Genomic DNA, 21,681 nt, shown 5'->3' with positions numbered 1-21,681 from the left:
GTCTCTCTTTCTTTCTTTAATGTCTGCTTTAACTATCTGCATTTTCTTTTTACATTTTTTTGTTGAAACTGTCAAAATATGTGGCTGTTCCTCGGGTTTTGTGGATTGTCTTTACTTTACATAGCTCTTCTGTGACTTTCTCATATTCCTATTTGTTCTTCTCCAGCACTATTAGCAGCAATTTAATTTCTGGATCATCCCAAAATTTGGAGGGGAATTTATATACTCGCAGCCCGCGAGGGACATGATCCCTTTCTTTATATGACTCGAGTGAATTGAGTGTCCAAAACAATCGTACTTCTCGGAGAGTATTTTCTGTTCTAAGACTCTAGTTTTGCAGTGTCTGGGTCCGGAGTAGATGTTTGCATGTTCTTCTCCATCTCTATGCCGTAATGAGGGAGCACTAAGGGTTAATACTCGGTGTGCTCAGGATGAGAAAAACAGCAATGTAAAATACAATGTAGAAGAGTCCCATACATGTCGCACCACTCTTGTCATATATGCTCTTATTTGCCCCTGTGGACCATTCTATATAGGGAAAACGAAAAGAAACCTCTTTATATGAATATGAGAACATATCCGTTTTCTTGTTATGGGACACGGTGCCCCCAGATTTCGTCCCCATATGTGAGAAGTCCACAGGAGCAACAGCCGGTGTATCAAATTTGCCGGACTAGAAGCAGTTAAAGTCCCAAAACAAGGAGGAGATAGACATTGTTCATTAATGCAAAAGAATCTCCTTGGATTATGAAATTGAATGCCCTGAGACCGGCCGGTCCTAGGGCATTCAATTTTGTGTACTTCTGTGAGCCAATGTTACAGTTGTACTTTATAAGATTATTTGTCTTTGTTTTACCTTTCTATGTATGAGGTTTTGTCTCTCCCCTCCCCCCTTCCCCTCTCTCCACCCCAATGCTTCCGCTCACCTGGCTTATTAGTTGGGTCAATAGGTGGAGTGAGTGTTCGTTTGGCTGGAGGCAGTGCCCAGTCGGCACAAAACTGCACTGTCCCCCCCGTACCACCTGCCTCCTTCACCTCCCTTCCCCGAGATGGACTGTGTCATGATCCGCTATATGGAAGTCCATGCATTCAACAGCAGTGGTGAGTTGCTTACTTACTTATCGTATTCATGCATTACTCAGAGCACCACCTGGCTGTCCAGTGGGAATCCAGAGCCCCTCCTCTGGCTGGTTCCTGCACATCCTACGGTACTAGGAGTGCCGGATGAATGGGACTCTTCTACATTGTATGTTACAATAATTGAGCATTCAGATCACTTTCTACCATAACAGCATTAGCTTTTTCAGCAATTGTTGCTTCTTTGGTATTGGACCAGCTGGGCTTGCCTTTGCTCCCCACAATGGTAGGACAGTGGTTCATGGGGTGTCCTACCATGAAACATTTTTGGCAGGTACTGTCTGCTGCTAACCAAATAACACCCAAAAAGACCTGCCCGACGTTTACCCATCATAATTGAGCACTTCTCAAGTTCCTCATATCCTTCTGTTAGGTAATTTTTCCTGTTCCCAACACATGTTCAAGAATTTACTATCCTCTTGCTGCCTTATATCTCTCAACTATTTATAGGTGCCAGTGTGAAAAGATATTTAATGCTTTTCCCTTTTAGGAGCTCTAATGTTATGGTCAATTTCATTGTAGAGATAGAGATTTGTGTATATATAAACTGTATTCATATTCAGCAATAGCCTGTTAATAATATTTTGCCTTCTTATGCCTTAACTTAGCTTGGTTAATAGTAAACGCAGGTATATCAAGGTTAATAAAATGTATGCGGCATTGTGTGTAGATGCCAAAATAATGTATGGTTATGTTCCCAGGGGATCTTTTCTGCTATCTTGCTTGCAAACTTCTTTTGTTTGTTGCCTGAAGGATGACAGTTTGATTACTACGATCCCTGGCTGAAAGCAGATCTCTCATTGGTGTGTCAATCTTTGTTGATTATCCGTCACAGGGTATAAGCCTTCATTTTAGTGTTGTCCATATATTGCAGGCTTTTTAATATCTTCATCAGAGCTGTTTCATGCCTGTCTTTTATTATTTTCATTCATTGAGAATGACTTTACAACAAAGGGCCAAAGCTGCTTTAAGCTTAAAGGTCACAATAAGTTCATTGAAAACATAAAATACCAAAATGCCTGAGTACGACAGAAGAGTAAAGCAGTGTGCCGGTCTGAAGACTAGTAGTCTCTACCCTGTGCTGTATAACCCAAAATTTGGCACATTTGTGATAGAATATATTGCATATTACTTAACTATGTCAAGTTGTATCTAATCTGAATCACTACCTCTTATCTATATGGAAAGGTGATGGTAAATATTATTGAATAATTAAATGCATATGTAAAGTATATTAGAAAGTTGTTTAACACTGGATTATATACCTTTATTAGAATTGAGCGAACTTTTTGGAAATTGTGAGTTTAGTTCGGCTCGGTTTGACTCAAGCCGGCAATTAAATAAGCCCCTAAACTTGTTTATAACACTGCCTAACAGCTCTAACCCCTGTGTAACACTGTTAGGAATATATTCAAGTAGTTTTAAAGTGTTTTTTAGGCTCAGTTATGGCAACATGCAGTAATTCATGGTAACTATTACAGCTTGCCCATTGTTTAGGCTTATTCAAACCAAAATAAAGCAGCATGAGGTATCGCTGGTTGTCAATAGATGCCTGCCAATGTTAATATGCACACAGAGGCATGGGAAGATTCAGTGGCTTTTTCCAAGTGTGCCAAAAATTATCCTTTTTTTTGTGTGGATGAATGGTAGGGTACGTGTAGATGGCAGACTAAACAGTAGCATGCAAAATCCTAATCTTTATTAACATATAAACATACAATGTAAAACATAAAAAGCGCACAATGCAACAACAAAAGTCCTGCAGGAAAATGGTGGATAGGGAATGGTACAGAGCTGCCAACGTTTTGCTCAGCAAATAAACATACATGGGAATAAGGTGACTACGTGCAAGTGTAGTAAACAAGTGCAGTGCAGTGTTTTGTTGTTGCATTGTGTGTTTCTAATGTTTTACATTGTATGTTTGTATGTTAAAAAAGATCATAATTTTGCATACTATTGTTTAGTCTGCCATCTTCTTGTAGGATTTATGTTAAGTATTGTATGGGCAGAATGCCATAGTAGTGGAATATTTGTGTACTTGTAGGCCTGGCAGGAAATAGTGTGAAGGTGGATTGATGTTAACTGTAGTGGCCAGCATATAGCAGGTTGTGGCTGACAGGTGTTACTAGCGTACAGCATGAGATGGCGGAATTACCATGTGATGCAACTGTCATGGATATACCCCCCAGACTAATACCATGATAGTATAGGTGATGACACTTGTAATGCAGCTATACCTTTGACTGCTTTTTATCACACTTTATCAGCAGGAAAATAGTTTTATCGTGTGGTCGTTAACAGTCGGATAGGCGTGGCTGGGGGTTCGTAATGCCCCACCTCCGCCATGCCTATCCCCTGTAAGTGAGCGCTGCGATCACTGTGTGATTGACACACAGGTCCCCCCCCCCCTCGATGTTCATGATGTGCGGCCGGCGTGACTCCACTGAACCTTTACATATTATGTGTACCTTTATGATATATGAAATACAGTGCCCGTACTCCCCTTCTTTCTTCTCCTGGTGCCGGAGATGCGCTGCTAATGCTTTCACTAGAGGGAGAGAGAAAGCACTCCCACCAGTTGTCTGCCATCAGCTCTGTGCACATGTGCAGTGCTAGAGGCAGGGAGCGAGCTCTCTGCCTCTAGTGAAAGCAGAAGCAGCGTATCTCTGGCACCAGGAGAAGAAAGAAGGGGAGTACGGACACTGTATATCATAAAGGTGCACATAATATGTAAATGCTCACTGGAGTCACGAAAGCTCGCACATCATGAACATCGGGGGTGGGGACCTGTGTGTCAATCACACAGCTTTTGAAGCCAATTGGCCAAGGGATAACCCCTTGGTCACTAATACCCTTATTGGTACTCCCACCCCTAAAACTTTGCTTTTATTTAGCCTAATTATAAAATATAGTGTATATGATATGAAGTGAATGATGAGTTACTTTAAAATCCCAATCCCACAGTGTGTTTATCAATGAATACATGTGATTTCTCAATAGTGTCTGTCCATGGGTAACAAGTTAACAATCACCAGTGGTCTGCAAGTACACTGGTTGATCGCACTACTGACACACTGTTGGGATTGCTTTTAAAACCTAACACTGCCCCCTCTACATGTTTCGTTACAACAGTAACGTCCTCAGGAGGGAAATGGGCATCAACTTGTTCATGCACCTCACACGCTATTTATGAGCTCCAAGGATCCATAGGTGCCGCTTTCTGATCGCCACCTATCCAATCAACATGGCGATCTCAGCAGCTCTATTGTGCTGGCTCATCGGCACCTCTTTATCTTGTAATTACTCCCGACCTAACGGCCAATCCTCTACTCACTTCTTTTGGCGTGTCCTAGTCGCACCTATTTTTTTCTTCTGCAAAAATAGGGGCGACTAGGCACGTGCCATCTGGGCTGGCCACACAAAATATGAGTCCTTCAGAAGCTGTGATTATGTTGTCTCCTTATATGCTGTTTTGGTGTATAGGAGCCCTATAGGATTCTAGCCTGGGGATTGATTCATCTTCACACACAAAGGGTCTCTATTTCTAATCTGTATGTCTCTATCTTTCTAATCACTAATTGCCCCTATTTCTGTCTTTATCCCTCTCTCTCTCCCTGTCTCTCAGTCCAGCAGTTCCGCCGCTCTGAATGCAGTGGGTGACGTCACTGCCCTCTTATCTGTGTAAAAATGCCCTCCCCCTTGCTGTGTCCTAATGGCCTTTGTGCTGATTAACACAGCAAGCAGCAAATGACATGACAGACCTGGGTCATCATGTGATATGTTGATGCCTATATGTACTCACTGACCACTTTATTAGGTATACCTGTTCAATTGCTTGCTAACACAAATAGCTCACCAGCCAATCTCATGGCAGCCACTCAATACATTAAGGCATGCTAAAGTTTGAACTGAGTATCAGAATGGGGAAGAAATGGGATTTAAGTGACTTTAAACCTGGCATAGTTGTTGGGACTAGACTGGCTGGTCTGAGTATTTCAGTAACTGCTGATCTCCATTGATATTCTTGCACAACCATCTCTAGGGTTTACAGAGAATGGTCCGAAAAAGATAAAAATGGAGATTTATCATTCTTTTCAAATGTATGGCTTTTATATGACAATTTTTTTAACTTACTTTTGCTTACATTCTACCTATTTATCAAATAGTGGCACGACCTTGATAAATAAATCGCACGTAAGCAAAACCCTGGAAACCCGCTTACGAAAGCATTTTTTAAAGCAGAAAAGTTCTCCCTTATGTTAGTAGCCAAAGTTCTTTATCTACCCTTTATTACCAGTAGCGTTCCTAGATGGTGACGGAGGGGGGGGGGGGGAGGGAGGGCATACCGTATCGGGTGACACCCTGACTGGCCTGCCTGGCACTAAATAGCTGCACTCCAACTATCCCGCAACAACCCATCCACCCTCCTTAGAAATTAAAAAATATTAAGAACATACTATGCCGCACCATGAATATCCGTATTCTGGAGGCTTTTTTGTTTAATTTTGAGCCTGCATTTTGTGACATTGTTGGGCAGAGTTTTGCATCGCTGCGCTGAGGCCCGAGTTTACGTCAGGAATGAAGACAGTGTAGCACCAACAGGCACATAAACAATAGTGAAGCCACGAGAAAAAAAAAAAAAAAAGAACAACTCGGTATGTTGCCCACCCCAAAATGTGCATGAGGGTGTATTAGTATGGATGTTTCCTTTTTTTAAGGAAACATTTGCCACATGCCACTATTTACGTAGTCTGTAAAAATTCTTACACAATTATTTTGTGCCCTACTCTATTTTAACGCAACATTAATTTTAAAATTTAGGTGGGTACGCCAGCATGCACGTGTCCTAAAATTAACAAGGTGTGTAGTGTGTATTTTCAAACATAAAATTAATAGTTATTAGTTATATAATAATTTTTTCTATAATTAACATTAACATTAATGTAGTAGCTTTGTTTCATGATGCAGAACAAGAACAGTTGTTAAAGTGGGCGCATCTTTTTTACACCAAAAAAAATCTACTACGGAGCTTGATAAATATCCTTCAAAATATCCAGTGAGTGGCAGTTGTGTAGATTAAAATGCCTTGTTGATGTAAGAGAAAAATGGTCAGACTGGTTCAAGATAAGGCAACAGGAACTCATATAATCACTTGTTACAACAAAGGAATGCAGAATACAATGTCTGAATGCACAGTACATAGTACCTTGAAGCAGATGGGCTACAGCAGCAAAGACCACACCCAATGCCACTTCTTTCCTGCCAATTTTCCCAGGCTCAACAACTTTGGACAATGGAAGACTGGAAGAATGTTTCTTGATCTGAGGAGTCTCTGTTCCAGCTGTGACATTCAGATGGCAGGGTCAGAATTTGGTGTAAACAATATGAGAGTATGGATCCATTCTGCCTTGCATCAATGGTTTAGACTGGTTGTGGTGGTGTAATGGTATTAAGTAGAGATGAGTGCATTTTTGAAAAATTTGATTCAGTCGATTCGCCAAATTTTCCAAAACAAATTTCTTTGGTCCAAATTAATTTGCGGCGAATCACTATTAGAGAGCCTCAATAGGGGTGTAGAACACTTTGCCATGTCGTAACACTCATATGGAGTGTGCTGTGTTAGTGAAATAATACTGTTATTCAGTATGACATGCAGATTACAGGCATCGCTATTAGAATCACTGCCGCACAGCGTATTTATGTGGCATCACAATTGCAGAGATTAAAGAAATGTTTTAATGTAATTTGTATTTAATTTAATTTGAATTTATTTTTTAAAATCCTTTTTTGAGAACCCATTCTGGTAAGCATCGAGCTGGGGGTTGCCGTGAGCCAAGCTACCCCCTGTTCCAGCCCCTGCCTCTCGTGCTCTGTGTGGAACTGCATATGTTTCATTTAATCAGTTATGGTTCATTGTTATCGCTTCAACTTGTTTAATTGGATTGTTGTGGTAATTCCAGAGGTACTATATGACAACGACCATGGGGACTCTTAAAAAGATTACATGGATTTTTTTTAAATTTAAATAGAAGATGTTGAATAGATTCACATGTTTAATGTGCCAGCAGCATGAGAAGATCACATGGTGGCACAATGACAGAGCCTGGTAATTGGAATGAGCAAACTTTAAATCCTTATTTGAGTACCCATTGGAAAGCAAGTCTGGTGCCAGTAGCCGCGGCAATTCCAGCTCCAAAAGTGTATAATTGCTGCAGTGTAAACTAGGGCAAAGCTCCTATTTGTATCTTAAAATCGAGCTGGTTGGCTCCCGCAAGGCCAGCTACCGCCTGTACCAGCCCCTGCCTCTCAGTGCACCCCCATGCTCTGAGTATCAACTTGAAAAAGGAGGGACTGCAGTACCAGCAACTTGGACAGGAGCATATTCATTTGCTGTGCCATTGAACAAAGCTAGAAGTGGCTGCAGTGTAAAAGCTCATACTTGTATGTTACTCAGTATCTCATCTTGATCATGTACATGTACTTTGTATGTGTCTGTGACCTACATTTCTCTCAGAATTAGCTTTATTTCTGAAATACCTTTATTTTATCCATCAGAAGCAGGGGGCGGGTACTTACTGTGATAACCACTCCCCCTCCTCCCCCTCCCTCTCCTCAGTCCAGTGCTTCTCAACCAGGGTGCCTCCAGCTGTTGCAAAACTACAGCTCCCAGCATGCCCACACATCATTTGGCTGTGCAGGCATGCTGCGAGTTTTAGTTTTGAAACAGCATGAGAATATGATTGTAGTCCCCCTTTATTACACACACACACACACACACACACACACACACACAGGCTTCATATATTCTTACACATACACATTAGATAGACACACATACACACACACACACACACACACACATGCTTGGACACTTACTTTTTCCATCTGTAATGCATGTTTCTGCCTCTCTCATTAATGTCTGCTGTGTGAGAGACGGCAGCAGTCTTCCTGCCCCTCCCCCTCCCCTTTTCTTCACATGAGTCTCTGCAGTGTGTACAGCCCCTCCCCCTCCAAAAGTCCTGGAGTCCAGGACAAAGCAGTGTTCACAGAAGCACTGAATGTATTCCAGGAGGCTGAGGGGGCAGTTCTTTGACTGGCTTTTTCACTATGAAATACAGAAAATTTTCTAATGAAAGCAATTGCAAAACCTATTGGTTTTGCATGCTTTATAGCATACAAAAGTTTTTATATCTGACAGGGCCTATTTAACCCCTTCATGACCCAGCCCATTTTCACCTTCATGACCTGGGCATTTTTTGAAAATCTGACCACTGTCACTTTAAACATTAATAACTCTGGAATGCTTTTACTTATCATTCTGATTCCGAGATTGTTTTTTCGTGACATATTCTACTTTATGTTATTGGTAAAAATTTCACTGATATTTGCATCCTTTCTTGGTAAAAAATCTAAAAATGTCATGAAAATTTTGAAAATGTAGCATTTTTCTAACTTTGAAAGTCTCTGCTTGAAAGGAAAATGGATATTCCAAATAAATTACATATTGATTCACATATAAAATATGTCTACTTTGTGTTTGCATAAAAAAATTGACAAGTTTTTACTTTTGAAAGACACCAGAGGGCTTCAAAGTTCTGCAGCAATTTTTCAATTTTTATCAAGATTTTCAAAATCGTAATTTTTCAGGGCCCAGTTCAGGTTGGAAGTGGATTTTAAGGGTCTTCATATTAGAAATACCCCATAAATGACCCCATTATAAAAACTGCACCCCCCAAAGTATTCAAAATGACATTCAGTAAGTGTTTTAACCCTTTAGGTGTTTCACAGGAATAGCAGCAAAGTAAAGGAGAAAATTCTGAATCTTCATTTTTTACACTCGCATTTTCTTGTAGACCCAATTTTTGAATTTTTACAAGGGGTAAAAGGAGAGAAATCACCCTAAAATGTGTAACCCAATTTCTCTCGAGTAAGGAAATACCTCATATGCGTATGTAAAGTGTTCGGCGGGCGCAGTAGAGGGCTCAGAAGGGAAGGAGGGACAATGGGATTTTGGAGAGTGAGTTTTTCTGAAAGGGTTTTTGGGGGGCATGTCCCATTTAGGAAGCCCCTATGGTGCCAGAACAGCAGAGCCCCCCACATGTGACCCCATTTTGGAAACTGTACCCCTCATGGAATTTAATAAGGGGTGCAGTGAGCATTTACACCCCACTGGCGTTTGACAAATATTTGAAACAGTGGACTGTGCAAATCAAAAATTTTATTTTTCATTTTCACAGACCACTGTTCCAAAAATCTGTCATACACCAGTGGGGTGTAAATGCTTACTGCACCCCTTATTACATTCCGTGAGGGGTGTAGTTTCCAAAATGGGGTCACATATGGATATTTATTGTTTTGCGTTTGTCAGAACTGCTGTAACAATCAGCCACCCCTGTGCAAATCGCCTCAAATGTACATGGTACATGGTACACTCTCCCTTCTGAGCCTTGTTGTGCACCCCCAGAGCACTTTGCGCCCACATATGGGGTATCTCCGTACTCAGGAGAAATTGCGTTACAAATTTAGAGGGTCTTTTTTCCCTTTTACCTCTTGTGAAAATGAAAAGTATAGGGCAACACCAGCATGTCAGTGTAAAAAATTTATTTTTTTACACTAACATGCTGGCTTAGACCCCAACTTCACCTTTTCATAAGGGGTTAAAGAAGAAAAAGCCCCCCAAAATTTGTAAGGCAATTTCTCCCGAGTACGGTGATACCCCATATGTGTCCCAAAACTGTTGCCCTGAAATACGACAGGGCTCCAAAGTGAGAGAGCGCCATGCGCATTTGAGGCCTGAATTAGGGATTTGCATAGGGGTGGACATAGGGGTATTCTATGCCAATGATTCCCAAACAGGGTGCCTCCAGCTGTTGCAAAACTCCCAGCATGCCTGGACAGTCAATGGCTGTCCGGCAATACTGGGAGTTATTATTTTGCAACAGCTGGAGGCTCCGTTTTGGAAACAGTAGCGTACCAGACGTTTTTCATTTTTTTGGGGGAGGGGGCTGTGTAGGGGTATGTGTATATGTAATATTTTTTAATTTTTAATTTAAGTTAGTGTCAGTGTAGTGTAGTGTTTTTAGGGTACAGTCACATGGGCAGAGGTTCACAGCAAGTTTGCCGCTGGAAGTTTGAGCTGCAGCGCAAATTTTGCACCATCTCAAACTTGCAGCACTCACTGTAAACCTCCGCCCATGTGAGTGTACCCTGTACATTCACATTGGGGGGAGGGGGCAAACATCCAGCTGTTGCAAACTCCGAGCATGCCCTTTGGCTGTCCGTGCATGCTGGGAGTTGTAGTTTTGCAACAGCTGGAGGAACACTGGTTTGAAAACACTAAGTTAAGTAATAAACTTTAAAGTGTTTTGCAACCAAACTTTGTGTTTCCAAACCAGTGTGCCTCCAGCTGTTGCAAAACTACAACTCCCAGCATGCATGGTCTGTCAGTGCATGCTGGGAGTTATAGTTTTGCAACAATTGCAACAGCTGGAGGCACTGAGGTAGGAAACGGACAATGTTTCCCAACTAGTGTGCCTCCAGTTGTTGCAAAACTACAACTCCCAGCATGCCCAGACTGCCCAGGCATGCTGGAAGTTGTAGTTCGGCAATATCTGAAGGATCAGATGTTACCGAACTACAACTTCCAGCATGCTTGGGCAGTCTGGGCATGCTGGGAGTTGTAGTTTTGCAACATCTGGAGGTCCACAGTTTGGAGACCACTGTATAATGGTCTCCAATCTGTGCTCTTCTAGATGTTAGAGAACTACAACTCCCAGCATGCCTGGACAGACTGAGCATGCTGAGATTTGTAGTTTTGCAACATCTGGAAGAGCACAGATTGGAGACCATTATACAGTGGTCTCCAAACTGAGGACCTCCAGATGTTGCAAAACTACAACTCCCAGCATGCCCAGAAAGCCAAAGGCTGTCTGGGCATGCTGGGAGTTGCAGTTTTGAAACTCCCAGAGGCAGCAGTGAGATCGCTTTACGGCGATCTCACTGCTGCCAATGAAGATGCCGCCCTGCTGCCGGAAACTCACCTCCGGGACGCAGCGCCGCCGGGACCACCTGGAGGACGTCGCTCGCGCCGGGACCTCTCGGGACACCGCTCGGACGGGTAAGTGACGCCGGGGGATGGGTCAGGGACACTTAGCAGAGCGGTGTGTGTCCCGATCCCCGTGATCGGGACTCACACACCGCGCTGCTAAGTATTTTCATAGCGAAACGCTGCTATCAGCTAGTCAGATTTGACTAGCTGATAGCAGCGATCGCCGGGGGTGGGGGGGTGGGGGATGAAACCCCCCGTGGTCGCATGGTAAGAGGGCTGGCTATCAGTGATAGCCACCATCTTTCCGGGCGCTGCGGGATGCCGCGAGTAGCGGCAAAAATGTTCATGACGTACCTGTATGTCATGGGTCGGGAACACCTTGCCACCCATGACGTACAGGTATGTCATAGGTCGGGAAGGGGTTAAAATCGAGCTGGCGGTCCTCCTGTTCCAGCCCCTCTCTCACTCTCTCAGCAACCCCCCCAACTGTGAAAGTGTGAATGTTTAATGTATTCAGTTAAGGCTCATTGTTATTGCTTCAACCTGTTTCATCGGATTCTTGTGGTAATTCCACAGGTAATATATGACGTTGACGACCATAGGGCCTCAGTCTTAAAAAGATTACATCGATTTCTTTAAGTTAAAATTTAAGATTTTGATTAGATTTACAAGTTTAATGTCCGAAACGTTTACTTTGAACTAATACTGTATGACCACAAAACCCAATATAACAAGGAATCACATGGCGGCACAATGACAGAGCCTAGAGGTTACAGCAGCCCGGCCTCACAATAGAAAAGATTAAAGATATTTTGTAAAATTTAAATTGAAGATTTAAAATAGATTAGAATTTTAAAAGTTTAATTTAAGATGCCAACAGCATGAGGAGACCATATGGTGGCACAATGACACAGCCTGTTTGGGCAGTATTATTACAGCTCTCTTTGTCAAGATCTGCTTAACAGCACAAGCCACGGCACTTTAACCCCTTAACAACGCAGGACGTAAATGTATGTCCTGGTGATGTGGTACTTAACGCACCAGGACGTACATTTATGTCCTGAGCATAACCGCGGGCATCGGAACGATGCCGGCATCATGCGCGGCAGGTCCCGGCTGTGGATCGCAGCCAGGGACCCGCCGTAATGGCGGACACCCGCGATCCCGCAGTGGGTGTTAATATCAGTACCCGGTGAAAGAAGGAAAACTTGGCATCAGATGTGTGCCATCAGGTTGGTGGCAGGATCAGAATAGTAGTTGAGACAGGTAGGCAGAAGAAAATGGTCTCTTTTGGCAAAGTGTTGGTGTGCACAAGTAAGTATTGAGGATATGTATTAGTTAAAACTTATCTTTTCTTAGGATAAAATATATGGACCCAAACATTTTTTGAAATCTAACAAAAGGAAAGATCTTGAAAAAACACCATGTGCCACCTACACCACCAAGTATTGATGTGATGCAAAGACCTCTAAAAGGTTGAAGAGAACAACGTATGGTCCATTCTTGGCAAGTGTTACTTGCCCTAAAAAGGGTGGCCCCACACAGGAATCTCTCCCTATTTCCACCTAAAAACACTGCCATTTCCCAGGGTTTTTAGTTGGACTATGCACTCCACTACAAACTGTATAAGGCTACAGAAACAAGGGTGTAGCTCTGGCTGCCTTTCATAATAACAAGGTCCAAATTAGTTTTTCAGGAAAAAGAAAAGCGTATACCACATAGGTGTACCTACACTATACACTTAGGAGAGCTGGACAATACGCTCAGCTTAAAACTGTATAAGGCTACAGAAACAAGTGTGTAGCTTTGGCTGGCCTTTCACAGTAACTAGGCCCAAATTAGTTTTTCAGAAAAAAAAAAACGTACACCACGCAGGTGTACCTACACTTTACACTAATTAGAGCTGGACAATATGCTGGGCTTAAAACTGTATAAGGCTACAAGTTAGGCTCAGGTTACACTTATGAGAGGACAATAAGCTCTGCCAAGCAACCTGTTTTAGGCACTGTAATCAGGTGACTATGGCTTTTCTTGCTCACCATAACTGTCCCCTGTTAGCTTTACAGTTGTTGTACAGCCAACTGCAACACAGAATCGCTGTGTAGTAGAGCCCAGTACAGTACTATTAGGCACTAATAGCAGGTGACAATGGCTTTTATTATTCTGCCTAACTGGCCCCTTTAAGCTTTAGAGTTTCTGTACACCCCGCTGCAGCAGTGGAGTCGCTGTGTATTACACCCGAAAGTGTACTTTTTCTTTCTCTGTTAGTGCTTTTATTCAGTGATTTGTGCTTGTGGTGAATCGCTGCTGTTAATCTGTTTTTCTGTGCAACGCACACAATGCTCTATCTCTCCCTGCAATGAAACGTTCTTTCTGAAATAAAACGCTGATGTGACTGGCCGTAAGATGGCTGCCAATTATGTAGCGCTGTGACAGCACAGGGGTGGCTGGCTGCTGATAGGCTGCATGCTGCATGTGATTCAAGGTCATCCCGCCTACCCGCCTTGCCGCCTTCCCAGAGTTCCTTGCCTTATGTCCTCACATGTGGATCTGCCATTTTAGATGCCCTGGAGCCTGGACCGCACTAAATGGAGTTTAGTTAAGCGATTTGTGCGATCGAATTGCGGCGATATTTTTCCTGAAATTCGTAATGAACTCGGATTTGTCAGATTCGATTCACTCATCCCTGGTGTTAAGGGTGTTTTTTTTGGCACATTTTGGGCCCCTTATTACCATTTAAGCATTGTTTCAATACAACAGCCTACCTGAGTATTGTTGCTGATGTTCATCCCTTTATTACCACAAATATACCTATCTACTGATGGCTACTTCCAACAGGACAATGTTATATGTAATAAACCCCACATAATGGGAATCTGGTTTCTTGAACCTTTGGGATGTGGTAGAACGGGAGATTTGCATCATAGGTGTGCAGCCATTTACCCCTTTGGAGATTTTCCCAGCATATATGCAGACTGCAGACTTTGTGTGAATTGTGCCTAAAAATGATGATGATGCTATTTTGCTGTATATATGGACTAAAGTATTTTGTTTAGTTTTCATCATATAAGAAATTGTATAACTTTCAAAATATGTTTTTTGCTGCTGAAATATTTTTCCATATATTGTTTAATTCATTTAAGGAGGAAACATTGTACATTTATAAATGTTTTATAGAAGTTTTAATAAACTGTTCTCAGTTTTCAAAAGTGCAATTTTATAACTCAGTCCATAAAGTATATTATGTACATTTCATTTTCCAAACATATTTAGCGATTTGACCGTTGCCCCATCCATTCCTTTATTGTTAAAGGTCATTTGTCATATCACCTTGTCACACATGATAAGAGTCTTGACCATATCAAGAGAAATTGATGTGGGACAGCTCCTGTTTTATGTATGCAATAAGCCGAAAGGCAAAGCAAAGGGTTTGCTATTAACAGCAGGGTGGTAAATATTTTAAATTTGGCAGTGAAACATTTTTGCTAAAAATACTTTATTCTAGCACCTCTGGTAAGATGTAACCACAGAAACATAGATTATCTTCATCTTCATAAAAAGACCACATAGTCCATCTAGTCTGCCCTGATACTATGCCCTGGCTTTGGGTGCTTTTCTATTAATTGTATGAAATGTATTTTTAAAGAAGTCTCATCCTCCAAAATCCTAAAAAAAAACAAAAAAAAAAAATAGTTTTGGAATAATCATAGCTATAAAATGCTGCCTGGATCCTGGTTACTGGTCATGGGGGGGGGGGAATACCTATAGGGAGAGATCTATCTCTTAGCACTGGCAGGGAGGAGAGCAGTCATTGGGACTCACCCACATCACAAGTTAGGCCTGTACCGGCAACATTTTACTGTGGATTACTGTGAAACTCCCAAGTTTATCAGAGTAATTTGTAGTGTCTTGGGATCACACTGTCTGCACTAGTTTGATGCTGCCCACTGGGCCTGCACAATATATCGCAATCAAATCGCAATTATTGCGAATTGCGATATTTCGATTTGGCCCTTATCAAAACTAGGCAATTTATCCACTCTGGTTCTGGCAGTAGCGGCGGTTGGTCAGGCTTTGGCAGGGACTCAGGCTAAGACAGCGGTGGTGGCTCAGGCTAGGACAGCAGCTGTGACTGCAGAAGGAGGTGGGCACTCACGGTGCAGTGCTGCAGAGCAAACGGGAGTGTAGAGGTCAGGGGGCGGAGCCACTTAGGGTCAGGGGTGGGGCCACTGACACTCCTGAGCCCTGGGGAAGACAGGCTGCTGCTAAAGACTGTTATGGGGTAAGATGTGGCCCGGTGCAGCAGACGTCCTCAGCACTCCTGCTTACAAAGTACATAACTATGTGAGCAGGGAAATGGCTATATGGGAGTGGGGAATGACTATGTGAGCAGGAATTGCTATAAGGGGGGGGACTATATGAGATGGAATGGCTATATGAGATGGAATGGCTATATGAGATGAAATTACTATATGAGGAGGAATGGCTATATGAAGTCGAGGAGATTACTATATGAGGAGAAATGGCTATATGAGGGGGGAATGACATTATGGGGGGAATGGCTATATGAAATGAGGGAAATGGCCATATGAATTTCATATAGCAGCCCCCCATATAACCATAGCCCCCTTATTTTGCCATTCCCCCCCCCTCATATAGCCTCCCCCCCTCATATAGCCCCCCTCATATAGTCTGTCCCTGGCTCTCATATAGCCATCCCCCCCCCCCATATAGCTGTCCCCACCTCACATGAACCGTATAGTCATTCCACTCATTGTACATCATGAAATAAGTGAAATAGCTATATGAAATGGAAGGATTGGAGATGAAATGGGGGGGTTTAACCATTTGTTTATTATATCGCAATCGCATATAGAAATATTTACCTCCATCACAATCGCACCATTTCCCCAAATCGTGCTGCTCTACTGCCCACGGTTTGTTCAGCATAGAACTGATGACAAGTTTCCTTTCTTATAGTAAATTTAGACCTGCTGTATCCCTTTGTTCATATAAATGAAATCCTGCCTGGCTAAACATTCATTTGTTTATGGGGAGGGGAGGTGAAATCTAGGGATGAGCAAATCGAATCTGACAAATCAAAATTTATTACAACTTTCAGGAAAAATTCAATTCATAATGAATGCAAATATCGCCGTGATTCGATCGCTTCATTAAAATTCATTTAGTGCGGTCCAGGTTCCAGGGACCGGGCATCTAAAATGGCAGATCCACATTTGAGGACATGGAGCAAGGAATCCTGGGAAGGTGGGAACAAGGGTAGGCGAGATGACCCTGAATCATATGCAGCATGCCAGTCACCCCTGTGATATGCAGCAGCCAGTCACCCCTGTGATGTCACAGCCCTATATAATCGGCAGCCATCTTGCGGACAGTCACATCAGCGTTCTATTACAGAGAGAGAGGGACAGACAGCAGTGTGTGTTGCACAGAAAAGCATTTTTACAGCAGCGTTTCACCTCCCAGTCACATCAGCGTTTTATTGCAGAGAGAGAGGGACAGAGAGCAGTGTGTTGCATTCAGCCACTATATGGTCTCCTCATACTGATGCCACCTCCAGGCTCTTTCATTGTGCGACAATGATTCTAATAGCGACGCCTCTAATCTGCATGTCATACTGAATAACAGTATTATTTCACTAACCCAGCACACACCCTATGCATGTTACAGCAAGGCAAAGTGTTCTACACCCCTATTGAGGCTCTCTGTAGGCCAGAAATATCCATTCTTTATACAGATTCACCACAAATACATTTTTCGAAAATTCGCTCATCTCTAGTGAAATTCTAAGCCGGACAGCTCTGGAGCTGAATTACCCCTCCCAGAACAAAAGGGTTGAGCAGTCAAAATTCAACATTCTGGACCCTTCTCTCAACTGACATTCTATGTCAGTGGAGAATAGGAAGACAACCATATACTGTAGGGTGTTAGCTGAGCCACCTGGCAACAGTGCCCTTAGCCAACTTCAGTAAAAGGTGTCTAGGCACAGACAGACCAATACTAAGAGGATTATTTCTCCCCAAGTGCATTATCTTACCTTTGGAAACATGGAATTGCAGTTTCCATAGTTTTGACCACTTATGTCATAAAGTTAATCATTTTCTGATCATTTTCTATAATATATATATATATATATATATATATATATATATATATATATATATATTGCAAACTCTACTTACCATTCTCTTTTCAACTGCAAACATACAGAAGCGGCTCTCCCATTAACCGAGTTTGGTGGCCACCTAAGGCCTCGCAGCTGCCTGACTCGCTTGCTGCTGCTACTACAACCTAAAAGTAGCTGTTACTACTATATATGGGGGGACTGCATATATATACAGGGGGCTACTATCTACAAGGGGATCTACCTACTTGGAGTAAGCCCTGTTTATAGGGGGCTGCTACTGCCTACAAGGGGACCTACCTACAGTTGGCACCTACTTAGTCGGGGCACCTGTGTAATGGGGGAAAAAAGTGAAGGAACCTGTCTACCTACTGGAGCTACCTAACTACCTAAATGGGAATTTACCCACTCTTCCCCAACCCAATTATCTTCCCACTATTCTATGTAGGACACTAATGGGATTATTATTACTGTGTGGAGCACTATAGGTGCTAGAAAAGTGCAGAGTCTAAAATGTTTGGCAGGTTCTGTGAAGGCTAGTTGTGGCTGGAAGAAATTGTCTTGACCGTCCGGGTCAAATAGAGAAAAAAAAAGAAAAGTGAACAGCACCGATCATAGAAGACATCACCTGCGAGTCATGTAATCACTTATATGGTCTGTAGAGCCTGTGTAGAGCCAGGGTCAGCACTGACTGTGCACCGAGGTTTTTATTCAGTGTCAGTATGGTGATATTATCAAGTCACCATATAGTGGTAATGTTAGTCTTGGTATAAAGCAATAATTTGTCCCTTGTATTGTGGTGTTATTGGTGATACTGGTCTGTGTATAGTGGTTTTTATTCAGTATCCATGTGGCAGTATTTTAACCTTAACTATATGGTGGTAATGCCAGTGGTAAGTGGTCATTAAGTGGTGCAATTATGTTTCCCTTGTTAAGTGGTGCTATTGGTCTCTGTATAGCTGGTTTCATTTAATAACCGTATGACGGTATTAGTCACTGCAGTAGTAATATGAGGTCCTGGTGTAAAGGTATTATTTTTATGTTTTTAAACTCCAACCCATGAGAAAATCCTGCATGCGCTTCTGGTAAGTGGTAATGAATATATTGTATGCTTTGCCATTCTTTTAAATTCAAAGCTATACCGCTCTGCCGTGGATCGTCTTCTTTTTCTTCATTATATGGTCCCCCCACGTCTAGAGTTTAAGTTCAAGTCCTGATGACGTTTGTCTCACAATCCTTTGCTGTTCAAGGTGGCAGCTGTTATCAATGGGCTTGGCTATTTCTTCTATTTCCTCACAAGCCAGCCCTCTGATGACATTTGGGGTCCATCTGTACGTCCCGACATGCTGGTGTTCCCTGTGCAGATCACGAGACGCCAGCACATCAGAACATACAGATGGACCGCAAACGTCATCAGGGGGCTGGCTTGTGAGGAAATACAAGAAATAGTTAAGCCCCCTGATACCAGCTCCGCCTCGCAGCAAAGGATTGTGAGACAAATGTCATCAAGACCTAAACTGAAACGCTAGACCTGGGGGGACCATATAATGAAGAAAAAGAACACAATCCACGGCAGAGCGGTATAGCAAGTAAATGTACAGGGTGGGCCATTTATATGGATACACCTTAATAAAATGGGAATGGTTGGTGATATTAACTTCCTGTTTATGGCACATTAGTATATGTGAGGGGGGGGGACTTTTCAAGATGGGTGGTGACCATGGTGGCCATTTTGAAGTCGGACGTTTTGAATCCAACTTTTGTTTTTTCAATCGGAAGAGGGTCATGTGACACATCAAACTTATTGGGAATTTCACAAGAAAAACAATGACGTGCTTAGTTTTAACATAACTCATGAAAGAATACAGTTACGTTAAAACAAAGCACATCATTGTTTTTCTTGTGAAATTCCCAACAAGTTTGATGTGTCACATGACCCTCTTCCTACTGAAAAAACAAAAGTTGGATTCAAAATGGCCAACTTCAAAATGGCCGCCATGATCACCACCCATCTTGAAAAGTTTTCCCCCTCACTTATACTAATGTGCCACAAACAGGAAGTTAATGTCACCAACCATTCCCATTTTATTAAGGTGTATCCATATAAATGGCCCACCCTGTAGAACTAGCATAAATATTCATAATGGGCAGGATAGTTAAAAGTCAGTTAACCCCAGAATACCCCTTTAAGGTATCACAAAGTCTAGAGCTGCCTCTGCAAACATATTAAAGAGTATAGGACACAGAAAAGAAATTTTTAGCACACCACTTGTGAGCAGATCCCATTGGTGTAACTACAGTGTGAGATGTGTATATAAAATATCTACTACTAAAAATAAGGTAGTGATGACACTGGTTTTGCTATTTTTTTACCAAAACGATTGCAGATAGTACAGCAATTTTATTGTACACTAAAAAATAACATAAACCACTACATAAACTTGTCTGTATTCGAGTTGTTTAATATTTATTGTCTTAAAGATTGTAGCTCCAAAACGACAAAGACTGGAGGCTGCAGAGGCCGATTTAAAGATTCACATGGAAAAACTCAAAATCAAGAGAGAAGAGCTAAAGGAAGTTACTGCCAAGCTAAAAGATCTTCAAGATCGGCTGTCCCAAAAACTGGCGGACAAAAGAAGCCTTGAAGAAAATATAAATATGACCAAGTAAGTATTTTTCTAGGGTTGCCTTGAGGTTGCCCCGATTTGTCATATCACCTTTGTTGAAACATGATTTACCATATGTAAATATTTTAAAGGGGTACTCCAATGGAAAACAAATGTTTTCAAATCAACTGGCTCCAGAAAGTTAAACAGATTTGTAAATCACTACTGTTTAAAAATCTTAATCCTTCAAGTACTTATCAGCTGCTGTATACAAGAGAGAAAGTTGTGTAGTTCTTTCCAGTCTCAACACAATGCTCTCTGCTGACACCTCTGTCCATGGCAGGAACTGTTTGGAGCAGGATAGGTTTGCTATGATGATTTGCTCATGCTTGGGACAGTTCCTGATACGGACAAAGGTGTCAGCAGAGAGCACTGTGGTCAGACTGGAAAGAACTATACAACTTTCTTGGTAGTAAGAAGCAGCTGATAAGTACTGGAAGGATTAAGATTTTTAAGTAGAAGAAATTTACAACTCTATTTAACTTTCTGGCACCAGTTGATTTGAAAACATTTGTTTTCCACTGGAGTACCCCTTTTAAAAAGGTCCATTATCCATCATCAGCACCATTTACAGCCTTGTGTAAGAGGGAGAAAATCCTCCACATAAACATTAATTTAACTCAATGGATTTAATTATTTATTTATTAACATTTTTAACGTGTTTAAGCAGTAAAACAAATTTGATCTACTTTGTGCTGTAAATTGGTCCAGAGATGGAAAGGTGTAATGGTGTGCGAGATGTGTAGTATCAGTTCACTGGGTAACTGTGCTCATTGTTACTAATTATAGTAAAAGACATAGAAATTTGGTAATTATACAGCTATAAAAATGTAGGTCGGCAAGTTAGCATATTGAGTTTTGGAAAGACACAGTAGGGTGCAAAGTAAGCTGACTTACTCGATACAGAGCATTAAATATATTCAGGTTGCTAATACGGTACTGAACATATACTGATAACAAAAATGTTTTCCCAATCAAAGGACTCTTACTTTGATTTAGTGTTTCAGATCTTGGTGATTTATATGCTTTCATTCCCTCTGCTATGGCTTGCAAAAAGTAGCTAGTAGTATTGTATTGAGATAATGTAAATGCCTAACCTATAAAAATTACCTATCAGACAATTTCTGCCTATGCACTCTCTTTTAATATTGGATGGCACATAAAACACAACTAAGATCCTCATGCAACTAATGACTTTGTCAGACTACACTACACTGCAGCACAAAACTGTCACTTCTCAGACTGCTCACTGTTTCTGACCAAAGATCCAGATTCAGAATGTAAATGAAGCTACACGTACCAGCAAATTCTAAAAATACTAACCTAATCATTTCCAGTAAATTATCCTGTCAACTGGCTTTCGTACAAAAATAACAGCTGGATAGCAACCTTTGTAATGCAATGCGATTAAGGAAAAATGTGCACACTGCTTTAGAACTTTTCATAATGCCATAATAGCCATTTTCATAACATATTTATGTTAATGATTTAAGGTTGAAGCTGGATCGAGCGGAAAAGCTAATTAATGGGCTTGGTGGAGAAAAGCAGCGTTGGAGGGGTATAGCCATACAGCTCGAAGACACATACCAGAACATTGTGGGAGATATGTTGCTGAGTGCTGGCATTGTGGCCTACTTAGGTCCATTTACGGCAGAATTCCGAAAAGTATGCAGTGTTTTTTGTTT

General features: G+C 41.8%; 1 protein-coding gene across 1 annotated transcript in view; it reads left to right on the top strand.

The window, feature by feature from the left end:
• The window catches only part of LOC130369339 (dynein axonemal heavy chain 3-like), a 919,716-nt gene that overhangs the window by 639,298 nt on the left and 258,737 nt on the right, over positions 1-21,681 (top strand). Inside the window, exons 35-36 of the mRNA XM_056574479.1 lie at positions 19,812-19,996; positions 21,490-21,661. Of these exons, the coding sequence (XP_056430454.1) occupies positions 19,812-19,996; positions 21,490-21,661 (357 nt within the window). The remainder of the gene's footprint in view (positions 1-19,811; positions 19,997-21,489; positions 21,662-21,681) is intronic.

The sequence above is a fragment of the Hyla sarda genome, chromosome 4 (genome assembly GCF_029499605.1).
Source record: "Hyla sarda isolate aHylSar1 chromosome 4, aHylSar1.hap1, whole genome shotgun sequence".
In the NCBI taxonomy this organism is placed as follows: domain Eukaryota; kingdom Metazoa; phylum Chordata; class Amphibia; order Anura; family Hylidae; genus Hyla; species Hyla sarda.
Note: the sequence above shows the minus strand (reverse complement) of the source record. Positions and strands in the feature narration are given on the sequence as shown.